The following is a 20,251-nucleotide window of genomic DNA, read 5'->3' as shown; positions in this document are numbered from 1 at the left end:
TAACTAATTAACGAACCTGACGTAGCGTGACCTGGGTGAGAATTCAGTTCGTGATGCTGACAGCACATCAGCAGGAACGAGTTCACGTGTGCGAAGTCATTATTTTGATGATTCTTTTTTTTTTTTAAATCACTTGGTAGAGCACACCAGACCCTTTCTGTGTCTACACTGACTTTAGTGATGCACACAGTACTGTTTATTTCATCTGACTCTACCCCGTGCTCCTGCTGTTTGGATTTCTGATCTACAGAGGGCGCCATTGACCACCAAGCCGCTCGCATGCGGCGAATACCAGCACGTTGCAGTGCCGAATATACAAATTCGGATAGCGTCTGGTTGAGATCAGTTAGTTTGTTTTATTTATTTTTCATTGCTGCAGTTCGTTCAGAATAAAGTGTCTTGCTAGTTTGTGAGGAAATAATGTTGCATTTGCTAGTTAGACGATACTCAGGAAAGAGTGTTTGAAATGTGAACCTCTGTGTGTGTGTTGTTTCAGGCTTTAGCATTCTGCATGAGGTCAAATGCTGCTTCATATTGTTTATTGTTCTGAAGTATCAGTTTGGGGAAAATGGAGGAAAAGCAGTCTGAAAGACGCACTCATATGGTCCCCCCCCCCCCCCCCCCCCCTTGTTTTCCATACCGGTGTGTACCGTTGCGTCTCTTCCATCAGTAAGCTAAAGTTAAAGCTAAAGTCCTTCCCGCGCCTACAGTACCTGGTATTCCTAGGCAGTCTCCCACTCAAGTACTAACCAGACCCAACTCTGATGGTGGCGCATCGGGCGGCGCCGATCTCCGTTTCCGTAGCCCTCGGCCTCTCGCCTATTACATAGCTAGGGTTACAGTGGGGGGCTAGTCCTCTGGTAACCACGAGAGTTTAACTCCCCATGCACATCTTTATTGCAGCGTGCCTTGCCAGATGGCAGTAGGTACCATTTTTATAATGGTCTTTGGTATGACCCGACCGTGAATAGAACTCACGATCTCCCGATCGAGAGGCGGACACGCTACCACTAGGCCACTAGTCGGTCTTCCATCAGCAAGGCGGAGCTTAAATTCAATTCAGTCAGCTATTCTCAGACGTGATCATGTGACATCACCAGACGAAATCATTGGTGTTAGCCAGCTAGCTAGTGGCTAGGTAATGTTTAGATAAACTGTTGCATTGCGAGTTTAATGTTGTACCGAGTGAATCCGTAAGCTCCGCCCTGGCTGAGGCAAAATCAGGATATGTGGTTTATATCAGTTCAGTTCTGTATATTTATACGTTTATACACATTATACTAATCTGCTTTATTCATCCATCCGTAACATTCAGCCTGTGTTGTTGATTGTTTCGTTCTCTCTCTCTTTCTCTCAGGAGTCCCCGTCAGGTCGGAGGAAAGCCCTGGCCACCAGCAGCATCAACATGAAGCAGTACGCGAGCCCCATGCCCACGCAGACGGACGTCAAGCTCAAATTCAAGCCTCTCTCCAAGAAGGTTGTGGCGGCGACGCTGCAGTTCTCGCTGTCCTGCATCTTCCTGCGCGAGGGCAAAGCAACGTGAGTCCGGCTCCATCGTCCTGAGAACAGCACGGCGCCTTCCTGAAAGCTCTCACGCCACTCAAAGCCCGCAGGCGTCTAATACTACTTCCTCCTCTTCTTCCTTCTCTTGTCGGTCTTCTTCTTCCTCCTTTTCTTCTTTTTTTTTTCTTCTCCTTCCTCCTCTTCTCTCTCTCTCTCTCTCTCTCTCCCTTATTCTTCTTATTCTCCTTCTCCTCCTCCTCATCTCCCTGCCTTCCTTTTCTTCTCTTTCTCGTTCTTCTTTCTCCTCTTTTTCTTTATTGTCCTTTTTCTTCTTCCTCCTTTTCTTCTTCTTTTTCTTCTTCCTCCTTTTCTTTTTTCTTCTCCTTCCTCCTCTTCTTTCTTATTTTCCTTCCTCGTTTTCTTCTCCTTACTCCTCATCTCCCTTCCTTCCTTTTATTCTCCTTTTTCTTCTTTCCTTTTCTTCTCTTTTTTCTCCTCCTCTTCCCTCTTTCTTCCTTGTTCTTATTCTCCTTCCTCCTTCCTCCTTTTCTTCTCCTCTTCCCCTTGCTCCTCCTCATCTCCCTTCCTTCTCCTCTTTTTCTTCATTATTCTTTTTTTATTCTCCTTTTTCTTTCCTCTTCTCTTATTCTTTCTCCTTCCTCCTCTTCTCTCTTTCTTCTCCTTCCTCCTCTTTCTTCTTCCTCCTTTTCTTCTCCTTCTCCTTACTCCTCCTCATCTCCCTTCCTTCCTTTTCTTCTCTTTCTCGTTCTTCCTTCTCTTTTTCTTCGTTATTGTTCTTTCTTCTTTCCTCCTCTACTCTTACTTATTCTTTCTTCCTCCTTTTCTTCTCCTCTTCTCCTTACTCCTCCTCCTCATCTCTCTTCCTTCCTTTTCTTCTTTCTCCTTTTTCTTCTTTCTTATTATTCCTCCTTTTCCCTTTTTTCTTCTCCTTACTTCTCTTCTCCTTACTCGTCTTTTTTCTTCTTCCTCCTTTTTCTTCTTCTCCTTACTCCACCTTGTCTCTCTTCCTTCCGCTTCTCTTCCCTCTTCCTCCTCCTCTTTGAAGACCTGTCTCTTCCATGAACATTTCTCTTTTACTGCTTAGTCTTTTGAAATGCACTATAGGAATTTAAAATTTTTTTTTTAGTCCTCTTTTCTCCTCCTCCTTCTCCTCTCTCTTCCACCGTCACTCCTTTTATCTTTTTTTTTAAAATTTAAATCCTGTGAAACACATTTGGACCCGAGCCGTTTTTATTTACAGACGCAATAATCAGCAGCTTGCTCTCGTTACCTTCAGCCTCGTCTTCTTCCTTTCTTTCCCTCTCACACTTTCACTTTTCCCTCATTCTTTTTCTCTCCATCGGCCCTCGCGGGCTCTCGCTCCAATAACGAGTGTGTTCATGTGACATTCTTCACATTCCCAGAATTCCTCATCTGTCGCTCCTCATCCTCTCCCCTTTACTAACTCCTCTCTCTCTGTCTCTCTCGTGTAAATGCAGATGTTTAGTGTATGTCCCTTTGCTTCTGCGACACGCTTGGCATACTTTTACACTACATGACTTTTCAGATTAATATTTCAGGTTCAGAATTGTAATTTGTTACGGACAGTCATGTTTTTATCACTAATACATATTCAGCGCGATCTTCTGAGGCTAAAAACATCACTCGGACTTATTCCGATCGTAAACCGTCCCGTGATCGTTGGTGATCCGGTGCCAAGTGTCGCTTCATCCGATGTGGTTTTCTGCTGTTGTAGCTCGTCTGTGTCATGATTTGACGTGTTGTGTGTCCTGAGATGCTTTTCTGCTCACCGTGGTTGTAAAGAGTGGCTGTTTGAGCTCCGGTAGCCTTCCTGTTAACAGACTGCTGCTCACTGGAGGTTTTTGGTTTCTCGCACCAGCGTTTTAGAGACCGTTTTGTTCATGTACTAATCCCAGGAGATCTCAAGTTCACCGAGTCACCTAAATCATCACCCGTGCTACAATTAAAGTTACCCAGATCACTTTTTCACCCGTCCAATTTGCAAACGATGTCGATGAGCTACAGTGTGTAATTATAAACCTACAAAGTGACTTGTGTCGCTAGATCACTCTATCGCGCCAGTTACGACATGCTGCTTGCTCTTGCCTCCGTTAGCGTTGTTGGTCAGATTAATCCCTACCACGTGTTGAGAAAAGAATCTGATGCAACAGGCATCGCTGCATTCTCTCCATCCCCTCAATACGCCTCAGAAATGAAAGGATATTCGAGAGACGGATAGCCTACAAGTCTTTTTTTTTTTTTTTTCCCCCTTCTCACTTTCTGTTTGACATTCATGTCACAGTGATCCCAACAAACAGCACGGAGATGAAATATTTCCTGCCGCTGGATCTGAAAGTGTAAATATCTCTCACCTGGACAGAATATCCTTTTTTTTTTTTGTGTGTATTTTCTTGGCACCCAGCACTCGCTTTCTAAAGAAAGCAAGTGTGAGAGGCATATATAACGCGCGCAGGCCTTTTGTGTTATCGGCCCGCGCACGTTTTTTTGTGCCCGTAACCCCTCTTAACCCGCCAGAACGATGTCACGGGGACACAAATAAACTCCATTACATACGTTCAAATAAGCTCCGGCACGAGCAAAAGAAAGGTTGGAGTGCATTCATGAAGGGGTGATGGAGAAAGAGGGAGCGAGGACGAAGGGTCGGGAATGAGAATAAGATACGGTGTGTGTGTGTTGGTGCTAATCCTGTGGTTTTATCTCCAGTGGTGGAAACTCAGGCAGGACCATATTTTCATGCTGCTGCTTCTCATGAGGAAGAGTAAAAAAAAAAAAACCACACTGTTAATATAACCTCTCTCTCTCTCTCTCTCTCTCTCTCTGCTTATATTGTTATTATTGGTATGTTGATCTCACACGCATATGGTAGCCTCGAGATGGAATTACAGCTTCTTTTCTTTTTTTTTTTTCCTTTCTCTTTCGGTGGTTGTTTTTTTTTTCTCTGTTCGTTTCATATAAACACGTCGAAGCCGAGCTCTCCTTGCCAGTGATGCTGACGCGCACACTTTTTCAGCTGTACTTTTTCTTTCATCTTTCTTTTCTCTCGCTCTCACGCACATGCGCGTTAGAGACACATTCATATCTGTGCTGTAGCTGGGGTTTTGCCGTCAGGTCTGGTTAGTGGTGTTTAAATGGTGTCCAAATAGAGCCGACTTTCCGGCGTGTTGGTGTCAGTTTGAGCGTCGCACATTTTACACAACTGCATTCAAATGAACCACGTTAGCCTGAGTGGTGTTTGGCCACACACGTGAATAGGAGTCTAAGGGCGTATTCACACCTACGTTGTTTGGTCCGGACCAAACGAACCAAATTTCTCTTGGTCCGGACCTTTTGGGTTGGTCTGAATACAAACCACCGAACTCTGGTCCGGACCAAACAAGCGGACCGAGACCGAGCTGCAAGGTCGGACTCGGTCCGGACCAAAGGAACCCTGGTGCGGATCTTTTGGAGGTGTGAAAGCAGACCGGACCTAATCCGACAGTTTTGCTTTTTTGTACCTCGGGAGCTTCTGTCGTTTGTCGAGCATTATGGGAAACAGAGTCTTGACACTCCACCGCAAAGTGCAAACACTGTTTCGGTTGTCAAGGGTCGTTCAGTCACCAGTGGTAGGCGAGTACAAAAAATGAGTAGGGGGCAAACGTGGGCCGAGGAAGAAACGCGTACCCTTGTGGATATATGGGCAGATGTCCACATATCTGAGCTTTTGGAGAGAACACACAAAAATGCCGACGTGTTTGCTGTATTCAGTGAGAAAATGAAGGAGAAGGGGTTCACGCGCTCCCCAGAACAATGTCGGCTAAAAGTGAAGAAACTCCGTCAGACCTACATTAAAATCAGGGACATTCTTTCAAAAAGTGGCGGTACTAGCGACGCAAAAAAGAAATTCATCTATTGCGTGAAGAGCCAGAACTGTCACAACATGATGTGCGCTCATCAGCGCTATCCTCCGTAGCCGCCTTGCCCTTTGTCGTCGTCGTTGATAAATTACTTGTACAACAGCATAGTAATCGCACGATTGTGAAAACAGTAAAAACTGGGAAAAACATATAGCTTTGATGACATTAAAAAGAATAACAGCACGGAAAGCCTCCATGACTACTTTTGAACTTAACGCTTTGTGCGCGTGTCGTCTCTGACCAATAGCTGAACGACCTCAGGGCGCGTGGCTTTGTTGACAGATTTTGGTCCGCTTACTAAAATGTACAGTGTGAAAGCGAACCGCACCAAAATGAAAAAATAAAAAAAACATTTGGTTCGGCCCAAAGCAAGTGAACTATCGAACTATCCTGGTCTGAGTACACCCTAAGACAAGATTGTTATTATTATTATTATTATTATTATTATTATTATCCCTGCTGTCTGTGTGAGAAGAAAGTCCTTCCTGTCAGTGTGTTTTTAGTCAGTTGTGACTGAAGACAGTGTGTGTCTCCTCTACAGGACATTGAGCTTGCTGTGACATCAGCGTGCGCAACAGTTTAAAAAGATTTCTCTCTGTATGTCTCTCTCTCTCTCTCTGTATCTTTGTCTCACTGTGTGCTGGTCTCTCTCTCTCTCTCTATCTTACTGTCTGACTCAAAGAAAGAAAGCATAACTTTATTCATCACATGTTTGTGAAATTCCTCTCTGCATTTAACCCATCTGAAGCCATGCACGCGCGCACACACAGAGCAGTGGGCAGCCACGCTAACAGCGCCCGGGAAGCAGTTGGGAGTTAGGTTCCTCGCTCAAGGGCACCTCAGCCCAAGGCCGTCCCATATTAACCTCACTGCATGTCTTTGGACTGTGGAGGAAACCCACGCAGACACGGGGAGAACCTGCAGACTCCACACAGAAAGGCCCTCGCCAGCCGCTGGGCTCGAACCCAGAACCTTCTTGCTGTGAGGCGACTGTGCTAACCACTACACCACCATTCTGTCTCTCTCCTGGTCTCTATCTCTTTTTATCTCTGTGTCTGTTTCTATCTGTCTCGTTCTGTGTCTCATGTGTCCTCCTGTCTGTCTGTATCTTTGTCTCACTCCGCGTGCGTCGTTCTGTCTTTCTGTCTCTGTATCTTTCTATCCCCCTGTCTCTGTGCATCTCTGTCTGTCTGTCTCTCCCTGTGTCACCCTGTCTCTCATGGTATCGCTCGTTCTGTCTCGCCGTCTCTCACTCTGTTCATCTCCCCACCCTCCGGATACTGCAAAGGTATAATGGTCTTTGTAATGCCATTAAAACAAAAATTAAACTGTACAACCCCAACCCTGTAACTGTAAAAGAAGGAATGAATAAATGTGCGAGGGATGTGTGCCACGCACTCATTTTCACGATCTCCTTTAGAGACGAAGACATGCAGAGTCTGGCCAGTCTGATGAGCATGAAGCAGGCCGACATCGGCAACCTGGACGACTTTGAGGAGGAGAACGAGGAGGACGAGGAGAACCGCGTCAATCAGGAGGAGAAGGCTGCCAAAATCACAGGTGAGGAAGACGGCGACGAAGAGTCAGCTCTTACTGTTGCACTGTAACACAAGTCTGATGATGATACAGAAACAAGGTTGAGATTTTTCCACCCAGATCCACTGGGATGTTAACGAAGTGTGTGTAATGGATGAGCAGCAGCCAGTCTGCCTTTGAGGAATTAAACTGCGATTGTTCTGTTGCTGTATTCACTGTTCTCTCCTGAAGGGACGTTCATGACTGATTTTCTCATTAAACCTCGAGCAATGTCCATCATCCGCGCGATCCTGTTCTCCCGTTGGACAGTCTGCGATCTGGGCATAACTTGTGTAACTAACTCATGGAAGAAGGGACTCGTTCTGCCTCGGAGCTCTTGTTTGTTTGTTTTTTTATTTACTTGTTAATTTTTTTTTCTATATTTGTGCAGATTTGTGTGTGTCAGGGTTTTCTGTTTCCTTTTCCTGAGTGCTTGCATTAGCTTTTCTTCACATGTTGATTGCATGCAGGAGAGTTTTTTTTTTTTTAAAGGTGCTTTCAGACTGGAGGAACTTTTTCATAGTTCTTAGAACTGTTGGAGGAAGTTCCACCTTTCTTGTGTCTCCGCGATGCAGGAATGGAGAACAATCAGAGGTCTTTGGATACTGTTTTGAGGGAGCTTTTTTTGTTTTCTTCCTAAACTTCTATTTCAGGGTCAATTCTTTTCCAGGACAAAAGGATCCACAAGTAGTGTAAGTGTACAGTGATTGGTGGAACACAAACCAATACAGCACTAGCAACCACCGTTTAAAAAAATATATAAATAAGAAAAATGTGTAACACATTAGCCGTTTAAACAACAGCTCTTAATGTTGGAGTTAAATAAATAAATAAAGACCGACAGTACCGTCCAGGCTTTTTTTTTTTTTTGTCAGCTCATCTCATCATCTGTAGCCGCTTTATCCTGTTCTACAGGGTCGCAGGCAAGCTGGAGCCTATCCCAGCTGACTACAGGCGAAAGGCGGGGTACACCCTGGACAAGTCGCCAGGTCATCACAGGGCTGACACACAGACACACAACCATTCACACTCACATTCACACCTACGGTCAATTTAGAGTCACCAGTTAACCTAACCTGCATGTCTTTCGTCTAAACGGGGGAACAGGGGTGCTGCGCCCTCTTACTCTCAGCGTGCGCCCCCTTACCGACTCCGTGAAAACATCCCAGCAACACTACGTGACAATGTGTCTGATCATCACATATGTTATAATTGCTCCAAAAATATTCCAATCATAGTAGATACACCGCCAGACGGTGCAAAAACAATTCAAATTGGCGTTTTCCAGACTGAGGCGCCATGTTGTTGAGTTGTTTACTTGTCGCGGCTGCTCTCGTGAGATTTGACATGGGTTACATACAAGGTCAGCTGACTTGTAGCGCGAGATTTCTCGAGACTGAATGACCTTTCACCCACCGGCGCGGGAGCTTTTGACAGAAGTAGTTCGCGAGTTGTTTTTGTTGACACTTGGGCATTTAAAGATGTCATCCCGCGGCACGAAGTGGAAGAAAGCCAAAGACTGTCCGGGGCAGAAGATGATTAGGCCAAATAAAAAAAAAAGGGTGTTTCCGGTAACCCGACCGATCGAGAATTTCCGTGTTGAAATTGCCGACCGTAAAGTTTTTATTACAAATTTCCCTCGATATTTTAGTGTAAGCGGCGTTAGTTTGTCATAATTTTTTGTTTCAACGCATTCAAGTTGTGAAAGAAACGATAAAAAGTAAAATGTTTCGCCACTTCTATCAGCCCTCCTGCAGCCGAGCCGCCATTTTGAATCCTCATTCAAGGCTGTAATGCAAATTGCTTCCTTTTCAGTATACAAGTGCACTTCCATGGCAGGGAAAAACACTACATTTTGCCGCCTATGTAGTCCCCTATTTATACAAATAGGAGTCATTCAGGATTCAGCCATGTTTTTGCTCGGTGTTTTTGGTCGACCCAAGTTCTACAGTAGGCTCGGCTAGGCCGTCTGCTTTTAATGGAAGTAGCCTAGCCTAGGACGTTATTTTCACGTTATTCCTTGATAAGGTGTTTTCACGTTATTACATGAAAATATCATGAAATATCGCTTCCGTAGATCATAACTCGAACTCTCGCGATATTTTTTTTTTATTCGTTTAAAGATTTAAAACACTTATTTTATGATGATGTGTGGTATAAAGGATTCTGTACCAAAATACTATTTTGTAAGATGTTTACTCGTGTTAATTTTTTCGAACAAAATAAAAAAAAAAAATTAAGAAAAAAAAAAAACCTTTCCTACCTACCGACCTCATTTTAGTATTTCATGTTACCGGAAACACACTTTTTTTTTTTTTTTTTTTTTTTGGCCTTACTTCTTTCTTTTTCAATGTTGACAGACAATTTGTTACAATTTCCCTCTCAGATAGCCTCAGAATGTCCCATTGGAGCATTTTTCAAAGGCTTTGCACGGCGGGGGGGGGACAACCGGCACCATCCCGCCCCCCCCGCTTCGCTCCCTCGCCATGGTGAGCGCCCTCATACTAAATTTTTCTAGAAAAAACCCTGTAACCTGCATGTCTTTGGACTGTGGGGGAAACCGGAGCACCCGGAGGAAACCCACGGGGAGAAAATGCAAACTCCGCACAGAAAGGCCCTCGCCGGCCACGGGGCTCGAACCCGGACCTTCTTGCTGTGAGGCGGCAGCGCTAACCACTACACCACCGTGCCGCCCTCTTTTTTTTTGTCATTTAAAATTTTATTAATTTTTACGTATGAACTTGCACAAAACACAGCCAGCAAAAAAGTGGAATGATGATGAAATGAATTTGTCAGATAATTTGCAAGATCAAAAAAAAAAATCAAAAGGCAGCTATAAGCCCCCCCAGAGGCATTCGTATGCATACCATGCACAAGTCTGTGCGCGCGCGCGCACGTATATACAGTGCCTTGCAAAAGTATTCATACCCCTGAACTTTTTTCACATTTTTCCACCTTACAACCACAAACTTAAGTTTTGGGGGTTTTTTTTATTTAGATTTTATGTGATAGACCAACACAGAGTAGCACATAATTGTGAATTGAAACGAAAATGATAAATGGTCTTCAAAATTTTAAACAAATAAAAATCTGAAAACTGTGGTGTGCGTTAGTATTCAGCCCCCCTGCGTCAATCCTTTGTAGAGCCACCTTTTGCTGCAATTACAGCTGCAAGTCTTTTGTGGTAGTATGTCTCTACCAGCTTTGCACATCTAGACACTGAAATTTTTGCCCATTTCTTCTTTGCAAAATAGCTCAAGCTCAGCCAGATTGGATGGAGAGCATCTGTGAACAGCAATTTTCAAGTCTTGCCACAGATGCTCAATAGGATTTAGGTCTGGACTTTGACTGGGCCATTCTAACACATGAATATTCTTTGATCTAAACCATTCCATTGTAGCTCTGGCTGTATGTTTAGGGTCATTGTCTTGCTGGAAGGTGAATCTCCTTCCCAGTCTCAAGTCTTTTGCAGCCTCCAACAGGTTTTCTTCCAGGATTGCCCTGTATTTAGCTCCATCCATCTTCCCATCAACTCTGACCTGCTTCCCTGTCCCCGCTGAAGAAAAGCATCCCCATAGCATGATGCTGCCACCACCATGTTTCACAGTGGGGATGGTGTGTGCAGGGTGATGAGCAGTGTTAGTTTTCCGCCACACATAGCGCTTTGCATTTAGGCCAAAAAGTTCAACTTTGGTCTCATCTGACCAAAGCACCTTCTTCCACATGTTTGCTTCTTATGCCTGTCTTTCAACAATGGCTTTCTTCTTGCCACTCTTCCAAAAAGGCCAGATTTGTGGAGTGTACGACTTATAGTTGTCCTGTGCACAGATTCTCCCACCTGAGCTGTGGATTTCTGCAGCTCCTCCAGAGTGATCATGGGCCTCTCGGCTGCTTCTCTGACCAGTGCTCTCCTTGCTCGCTCTGTCAGTTTAGGTGGACGGCCATGTCTTGGTAGGTTTGCAGTTGTGCCATACTTTTTTTTTCCATTTTTGAATGATGGATTGAACAGTGCTTCTTGAGATGTTCAGAGCTTGGGATATTTTTTTATAACCTAACCCTGCTTTAAACTTCTCCAGAACTTTATCCCTGACCTGTCTGGTGAGTTCTTTGATCTTCATGATGCTGTTTGTTCTTCAGTGTTCTCTAACAAACCACTGAGGCCTTCACAGAACAAGTGTATTTATGCTGAAAGTAAATTACACACAGTAGGACTCTATTAGATGACTATTAGATTAGATGACTTCTGAAGGCAATGGATTGTATTTAGAGGTATCAGAGTACAGGGGTGCTGAATACTAATGCACACCACATTTTTCAGATTTTTATTTGTTTAAAATTTTGAAGACCATTTATCATTTTCATTTCACTTCACAATTATGTGCTACTCTGTGTTGGTCGATCACATAAAATCTCAATAAAAAACTTTTAAGTTCGTGGTTGTAAGGTGGAAAAATGTGAAAAAAATTCAAGAGGTATGAATACTTTTGCAAGGCACTGTATATGTCGGTAATGCGCATATTGCAAATTCGTTCGATTCAGTCACATTTTACCAGAGTTGTGGCTGAGTTGCCAGCGGGGGATCTTGTGCTGTCAGAGCGCGCTTGCTGTCGCCTCACAGCAAGAAGGTTCGGGTTCGAGCCCCGTGGCCGGCGAGGGCCTTTCTGTGTGGAGTTTGCATGTTCTCCCCGTGTCCGCGTGGGTTTCCTCCTGGTGCTCCGGTTTCCCCCACAGTCCAAAGACATGCAGGTTAGGTTAACTGGTGACTCTAAATTGACCGTAGGTGTGAATGTGAGTGTGAATGGTTGTCTGTGTCTATGTGTCAGCCCTGTGATGACCTGGCGACTTGTCCAGGGTGTACCCCGCCTTTCACCCGTAGTCAGCTGGGATAGGCTCCAGCTTGCCTGCGACCCTGTAGAAGGATAAAGCGGCTAGAGATGAGATGAGATGAGCAACACGAGCGTTCGAGCTGCTAGAGAATTAATCAACCAATCAGAATCAGCAGTGCTGTCGTTTTACGTCAATTATGTACTCTATTAGACCTTATATGTGGTTGGTTCCTACATAATGGCATAAATACACACAGGAGGTATGTGTTATGTGCACTCATGAGTCAACGTGTGTGTGTGTGTGTGTGTATGTGTGTCCACAAATGTGTCGAAGGTTTGATTGTACGGTTAATATTGAGTTTGAAGTCATTGTCATTATAACTCAGTGATGATAAAATGCAGTAAAACCGATATTGAGAGAATATTGTCAGGATAATTGTTTTAGCCTTTATCGTGCAGGGTGTGTGTGTGTGTGTGTGTGTATATTGATGAGTTCTGTTACCTGGCCGCTCTTTTTACAGAGATAGTCAGGCAGTTAAATGCCCTCAGCAGTATAGATGGAGACGCAGATGAAGGCCCAAAGCACGCCCTCAAAGCAGCCTGTTCTCCTGCAGGTCTTCAGCTTTCAGCTTCACTTTTTTCACTCTCTCCTGTCCCCCGCATTCATTCTCTCTCTCTCTCTCTCTCTCTCTATCACTGTCTTTCCCCTTCCTTTGCATTGTGGTGTTGTATGCCGTGTATCGTGTCCGACTCCTCCGTCTCCGTTCAAAAACATGTGAAGTGATTTTGGGTTCAGTTCCATTTTCTTTATATGCCGCCTTCATTTCGTCCCCGTTTTGTGCTCGAGTTTTGCTGTTCTGCACTTTGTAGTGAACCAGGCCTCCCTCGTTGGCCTGTTCCAGCTACTTCCTGATACTGGCTCCGCCCCTTTACGGAAGGGTGAATAATAATGTACAGTACGACTGTTTCATTAAAGCCTTTTACAGCACAGTACCGATCTGGAGCTTTGACGTCCTCCTGTCAGTTCTAGATTGTTGATCAGCTGAGACATGTTCAGTGTCCAGGGTTTTAAATTTTTGCACAGGAAGTACGGTACGAGGCTAATGTCTCGCATTTAAAATCTTTTCTGGTTCAGTAAAGTCGTATCTTTAGCCAGAATCACTTTTGTCACTATTATTGTCTGTGTATGGTTCACTCCAAAATGCAGGTGGTGTTTATTTATTGTTATTTATTATTTTCATTCCTGCATTCATTTTGTGCTTGTTTTAAAAAAAAAAACATTATTGCTTCATTGATGTATCAAAAGCTTTTACTATTTATTAATTATGTATATTTTTTACATATTCATTATTTTAATTACAGTTCTAATCAGTCATAATGATTTAGCGACATGGTGTTGTGTGTCCATGTGGGTGTGTATTGTGTGTCGTTCTCCTCACACCCGTTTGCTTTGCCCAGAGTTGATCAGTAAGCTGAACTTCCTGGACGAGGACGAGCAGGAGCAAAACCTCACCAGCTCCAACCCCTTCGAGGAACCTGATGACCCTGTGGACCTTAATCCATTCACTGACCCTGATGAGGAGGGTAAGGGATGACCTTTAACCCTCTGCATGACCCTCGGTTTTAAAAGTTCATCTAAAAAAAAAAAGCCTACAGAGCGAGAGAGGAGTGTTCGTAGCTGAATATTATGACTAAGAATATATTCCGGAGTTTTTAATGTTCTATCAAGCTGTGCTTTATTGAGTTGTACAGTACGTCAGTTTTCATGGTGGTCGAAAACCACAGCTCCATCATGTGACGCTTAGAATCCAAATAAAAAGGCTTGCAGGTCCGCACAGACTATAGCCCACTGTTGCTTGTGTGTCTTTCATCCAGAATCGGGCCCGGCACCCGTTCTGGAGTCCACCGTAAAAGACGAGGGCTCTGCGAATCTGCTGAACCCATTCGACGAGCCAGATCCGGATCCAGAGCAACCGGAGTACAAGAACCCCTTTGATGAACCAGAGCCAGAGAGCTTACCCCTGAAAGGCAGCACCAGGAAGACCCCACGTCCTGTAGACATGAGCAAATACCTGTACGCGGACAGCAGCAAGACGGAGGAGGCCGAGGAGCTGGACAAGTGAGTGGGAGATGTAGCGGGAGCGGCGCACTGTATATCCTATATTCATTTTGTCTGAAAGAGAAAATAATTTCCATAACGTTTGTACTGCTCTTAAACATCACCTCGGTGCCTTTGTGACCTCTAGTGTAGTTTTTGACCCATTAGTGTTACTATAGTTTAATCACCATCAGGGTCTCCGCGGATCCTTAAAAAGTCTTATTTTTAATGTGTTTTTTAAGGTCTTAAAAAGCATTATATTTCGCTATTTTTTGAGCTATGGTATTAAATTTCACATGGGAGGTATTAAATTTCATCCGGGTAGCCTACGGTAAATGAAAAAAAAAAAAACATATGTCTGGATTTTTTTCCGCGCTGTTATTTATTCAACCAGCGTCGTTTGTTATCAAGATGCTGAACAAGTAGCACAAGAGCCGTTGTGTGTCTAGCACTAGTTCTAATAGCGCAGGAACCACGCCACAGGGGGCAGTGTGTTCTTTTATCCATGTAGTAGAACCATTGAGAGTAGAGCAGACGAGGAAGAAGTGGTTGAACTTGAACATGAACGGAGATGGGGAAGTGTAAGTTTAGTAACAAGTGGGTTGAGGAGCCAAAATACAAAAGTTGGCGAACAACAGCAATTTCAGAATATGAAGCAAGATGTAAGGTATGTCGGAAAGACATCAAGTTAACAACAATGGGCTGTAAAGCCCTTGACGCTCACTCGAAAGGGGAAAAGCATATGCGCTATGCTGCTAGTCGGGCAACAACAGTCCCCATGCCAATGTTCGCCTCTACGGTCACAAAAAGTGCAACGCCAGCTTTAGCGTCTCCGGGTCCCAGCACAAGTGCTTTCGCGGCATTCGCCCCAACCGCTACGCTGAAGGCAGAAATACTGTGGGTTCTGCAGAAGATGCACTTATTTATTTTAAAAAAATGCTTTGAACTTAACTTAGAGTGTGCTTTTTTCTTTTACTGTACGTATTTGTTCCGCGGTAGTGGTCTTATTTTTTATACTCAGTGGTCTTAAAAAGTATTATTTTTGCTGGTCAGAAATGTGCAGAGACCCTGCACCATGCTGTTTTGTGACCTTCTCAAAAGATGTCCTTATATAGCTTTCAGTTTGCTTCACTTGAGTTCTGTAATATTAAAGAAGTTCCCTTTTCTTTAATTCCTTTCCTTTAAAAAGGCCTTCAGTTTGATTTTGATTTCCCCATTTCTTATCCGTGAATTCCTTTCAGTGGCGCAGTGGTTAGTGCTGTCTAGGGCTGCATACCTAAACGTGACATCAGGTACAGGTACTGGTACAGAGGTTTACGGTAGGTACAGGTCTGTACCTGAACAATTTGACAAATTCTTCTGAACTTCTTCAATAATGACAAACATTAATAAACTGTTGACAACTTGTCAGTATCTTTATTCAAAGAAAACCGAACATAACTAGGTTTCCTACCTCACTTCTCAGTCACCCTATAGTTAACTTGGGACAAAAAGTCATAAGTTGTCTCACAGCGAGAAGTGACTACACTAGAGTACTACAGACTACGCGCAGTCCGCGGCCTTTAACTCGCGCGGCAAAATTACACAAAGCAACAAAGGCTGCCAATGCTAGCAAAGGAAAAATGGCTGACCTGCTTTTGAGTCTTTTTGACCAATCAGAACGCTGGATCAGCCAAGCTCTCGCAATGTCTCGTGAGACTGTGGCGAGAGGATCTCAAATCAAAGATGGCTCTGATTCCAAGTTTCAGCGCGGCATTTTACGTCTTTTCCAGTGCTAAATTTTCATCTTTGTGGTAGGATTTACGCATCTTCAGTCCCAAAATAAGCAGATACTTGGTGTAAATTTATATCGGTACAGTACCAGTACTTCATGATCCGGTATTTTGGACCTGTACCGAATCGATTTTCACGGTACAGTACCGGTACACAGTACCGGTACGCAGCCCTAGCGCCGTCACCTCACAGTAAAAAGGTTCCAGGTTCAAACCTCGCGGCCGACGGGGGAATTTGCATGTTCTCCCCGTGTCTGTCATACTTGTCAACTTTTCAAAATTCTCATGGGGGAGAAAAGTGCGTGAACGACATTTTTCAATTGGACGAGGGTCTGATGCGCGGTTGAAACGATAAAAAAAGTTAATTGCAAACCATTTGAAATGTATACAATTAAAGAGTTTTTGAATTGTTGATATTGTTCTATCAATTACTATAGGTTATGGGATTCATGTATCAGGCATGAGAGAGCTCAGAGTGAAAAATCTGAAATACTACTCTTGTCTTGAATTTTAATATAACAATAATGAAAGGGGATTCTGCTTAAATCAGATTTTGAGCTGAAAAATCTCATGCTTGAATATTGTATGCATAAAGAGGCCCACAGGAAATAACACAAGTGATGCTTTAGGACAGTGGTTCTCAAACTTTTTTCACCAAGTACCACCTCAGAAAATACTTGGCTCTCCAAGTACCACCATAATGACCAACATTAAAATACAGTAGCATAGTAGGCCTAAGTATTCATTAAAAACAAGGCGGAGGTTTTATTTAACGAGTATATTTAATATTGTTGGCCACTGTAACATTACACACAGTACTTTGAACAGTAACGCTGTGTTTAAATATAGGAAAATAAAACACTGTACTTAAATAATGAATCAAATAAATTGGCCAAATCTGCAACATCTGTAGTCTCATCAAGCTGTATGGTAAAATATCTACTGTTCTTAATGCGCTCAATCAGTGTCTTTTTAACATCGTCAGCCATGTCATTTATTCTCCTTGACACGGTGTCATTTGAAAGCGGCACCAAGTTTAACACTCTGGCAGCTTTCTCTCCACACATGATACGTGTCAACTCTTTGGCTAATGGCAAACACAGCAGTTCCCCGATTGTGTGCGGCTTACCGGCTCTGGCGATCAGGAGGCTGGCACAATATGAAGCTTCCTGTGCTTTGGCTACGGGTGTACCATAGGACAGAATGGTGGACTTGGACTGCTTCAGTTCATGTTTTCGTAAAAAAAAAAAATCCATTGGTTTGTCCTTTAGTGCTGTGTGTTTGGTTGTAAGATGCCGTTTGAGATGCGACGGTTTCATGGACTCATTGCTCAGAACGTCGCCGCATACAACACACTGCGGCCTGGGCAGCTCCTCTATCCCGCTCCAAATGAATCCCAGTTTTATGTATTTTTCGTCATACTTCCTCCTCACTGGTTTCTGCCGTTTGCTAGCAGTTCTGGGGCTGGTTTTGCCACCGTCGTTAGCATCTGCGCTCGGCTCACACACGTCCTCTTCAGTTCTCCCTCTCTCCTGATCCACGCTCCCATTCGCGGATTTAAGCCACGACAGTAATTTTGTCGTACTCGTCATAATTAGCAAAGCCACCTCCACCTTTTCCCATCACAGCCTAGTCTACCAATGGCGGATAACCGTCTGTCAGCGGAACCGGCGGGAATGCGTACGTACGCTACGTATGGCTACCCAGAAGCATTTGCAAACTTTTTAAAATTATTAACTTAATTTGTATCTCCTTTCATTTTCTCGTCATCGGTTGATAAGATATTTTCATCCATTCGGATATTATGGATAGTATTTCACGTTTAATTTTATTTTTTAAAATTTTATTTATATTTAATTAAGTGATTCTTTGGCGTACCACTAGAATGGAGCCCGCGTACCACTAGTGGTACGTGTACCACAGTTTGAGAATCACTGCTTTGGAAGAATGTTTATAATTTCACTTCAAACTTTCAAACATGAATTCAAAATAGCACCAAGACACGACCACACTATTCAAATACACTCAAGCAAATTCTCTGTCATGCAAAATTTCACTAAACGCTTTAGAAGTTGTACAGTTTGTTTCTGAAATGGTATAGAAGACTAATTTAATTTCACACTCAAATGTCCATTATACTCTGATTTAACTGCAAAAAGAAATTCTCAAGAGTTAAAAACGTTCAATATGATAAATATATTTCGTTTATACAGAGGTGCAGATCCTACTGTATATGCAGTTTAATTATACTTTTTACTACAAAAAAATGCAAAACATAATATAAATCTTAAGTTAATTTCAATGTCTCAAGTACTTGTTACATACACGTACAAGTGATCAACTATTTTTAGTTAAAAAAAATAAGATAACATTAAGAATTTACATAAAAGGGTGTGAATGACCTGCTGTAGTTTTGAAGAATATGTAATTTACCTGCTTTTACCGCACCATAAGATTGGGATAATTGAATCGCAATTGGGATAAATGAATCGCTTTGTAGTCTTACCTTGCAAATTGCGTTGGTCTGGCTGGTCGAACATTTGCTTATCCATGGAAATGCATTCTCCCGTGCAACCTGGTATTTGCATTCATATTTTTGCCGTGTGGTATTGGGTTTAGTGGCCATGATGAATGACTGCTTATAAAAAATGTCGGACAGCCTGGGTGAATCCTACATTACGGAAGTGACTGTCGTTCTGTTCGTTGATTGGTTAAAAATCAGTTGACGTCAGCAGTGTTTCTCATACGATTCTGATTGGACATAATCGGGAGTATTTTTAACTTGACGGTAGGGATTTCCCAAAACCGGGAGATTATCCAGTTTTTAACAAATATGATCGGGAGCCTCCCGCCGAAATCGGGAGGGTTGGCAAGTATGCTATGTGGGTTTCCTCCGGTTTCTCCTACAGTTCAAAGACATGCAGATTAAGTAAAATACCCAGCCAGTGCCAGAGGTTTCCACAAGCGCCAGCTGTTTTCTCCACGGTCTGCGCCGGCTACTCGATCCCAGAAAAAATGACAACTTGCCTTTCAGCGTTCAAGTGATTTTTATTTTGTCTCTGCTGCCCATAATTTGCTGCAAATCCAATTATTCCACCACGTAATTGTCTTCAAGTCGAGTCTAGCATGACCGGAAGCGACGCCATATTTGTTGATCGATTCTCGCACTCTGATTGGCTGAGCCGGACCACGTGACCACACCGTAGCATATGTAGTTGTGTTACAGAGCCAGGCAGCGTACTACAGACGGGAACTAAGAAAGCCAAGCACACAAACCTCTGGAAGGAAATTTCATAAGTATTTTGCAAGTATTTTACCGGGAATTGGTTAGTAATTTATTAGCCCAGAAGGCATGAACATATTTCAAAATTTTCTGGTGGGCATCCGGTCTAAAACCTATACCAGGGGTTTTCAAAGTGTGGGAGAGTCAGCCCTCCCTCAGAGAGCAAATAAACAACAGCACCCCCCTCACAATTTTTGCTGTTGCTATACTTAATGTTCCATTCGTATTTAAAAAAAAAAAAAGGTTGTTATACACATTATTTTTTCTTTTACACATTTTAAACATCTGTGCTTTTTAAAACATCTTGTTTTACACATTTTAAACATCTCATAGCATCGTTAGCTAGCACCTCTTGGCAGACAACACACTGTGGCAGTGGAGCTTCTTCAGATCCAGTCCATGAAAATCCAAACTTTAAATAATCGTGGTCATACTTCCTTCTGTTTTCAGTCCCCCCAGGATTTTGCTGGCCTTTTTTGTGATTGTTGCGGGCTAAAATGTCTGATGTTGCGGGGGGGGTTCCAAAAAATTGCGCTGAAAGTTACGGTGTTTTTTAGGTTTTTGTTGCGATTACATTGCGGGAGGAAGTGAAAGTTGCGAGAAACTGTTGCGATTTTCTCTTTTTGTGATTAAAATCGAGTGATATGTTAAATATTAAGTTATTACCGAAGAACTATTGATTAAAAAAAACAGACACTGAGAAATGGTCCTATAAACAACTTTACCAATATAAAAGATTACCAGGACTACAAAAATGCAGAAAAATAGGCTTTACTTATCCAAATGCACCTGTTGGTTCAAAGGTTAAAGTGCAGAGAACCTCACAGCACAACATGAAGTTACCTTAAAATATAATATAAATGCCTCAGCTTTCATGTAAGAAAAAAAACTATTAATACTAGTACTGTGTGCAGGCAGTCTCTCCTGAAGACAAAATTAAACAATAATTATAAACTAATAAAATAAATGGCTCAGGCTTCATAGAAGAAAAAAAAAATTTGAACAGAATCTTACAGTATGATACTGAAGCTGCCTAAACAATGGAAAATAAAATACCATTTTGGCAAAAATGTTGGCATCCATTAATTTCTTGTATTAAGTAAAAAAAAATAATGTAAAGTGCACACAGTCCTTCACTGTAAACATAACACACTTTCAGTAACAGAATTTAAGCCTATATAAACACTGACTCGCACATGCAGTGTTGCCAGATACTGCTGACGTTTTCCAGTCCAAAATATGTTCAAAATCCGCCAAAA

General features: G+C 42.9%; 1 protein-coding gene across 5 annotated transcripts in view; it reads left to right on the top strand.

Moving 5' to 3' along the window:
* The window catches only part of ehbp1 (EH domain binding protein 1), a 359,695-nt gene that overhangs the window by 138,242 nt on the left and 201,202 nt on the right, over nucleotides 1-20,251 (top strand). For 4 of the 5 annotated variants that reach the window (XM_060933432.1, XM_060933436.1, XM_060933433.1 and 1 more), the window contains exons 6-9: nucleotides 1,358-1,539; nucleotides 6,859-6,998; nucleotides 13,298-13,423; nucleotides 13,715-13,958. In XM_060933432.1, the coding sequence (XP_060789415.1) occupies nucleotides 1,358-1,539; nucleotides 6,859-6,998; nucleotides 13,298-13,423; nucleotides 13,715-13,958 (692 nt within the window). Of the gene's footprint in view, nucleotides 1-1,357; nucleotides 1,540-5,956; nucleotides 6,727-6,858; nucleotides 6,999-13,297; nucleotides 13,424-13,714; nucleotides 13,959-20,251 lie in introns of those variants that run through there. The other variant, XM_060933435.1, reaches the window with a different exon arrangement.

Source organism: Neoarius graeffei, chromosome 11 (genome assembly GCF_027579695.1).
Source record: "Neoarius graeffei isolate fNeoGra1 chromosome 11, fNeoGra1.pri, whole genome shotgun sequence".
Taxonomy (NCBI): Eukaryota; Metazoa; Chordata; class Actinopteri; order Siluriformes; family Ariidae; genus Neoarius; species Neoarius graeffei.
The sequence above is the reverse complement of the archived record's forward strand: the minus strand, read 5'-3'. Positions and strand labels throughout refer to the sequence as shown.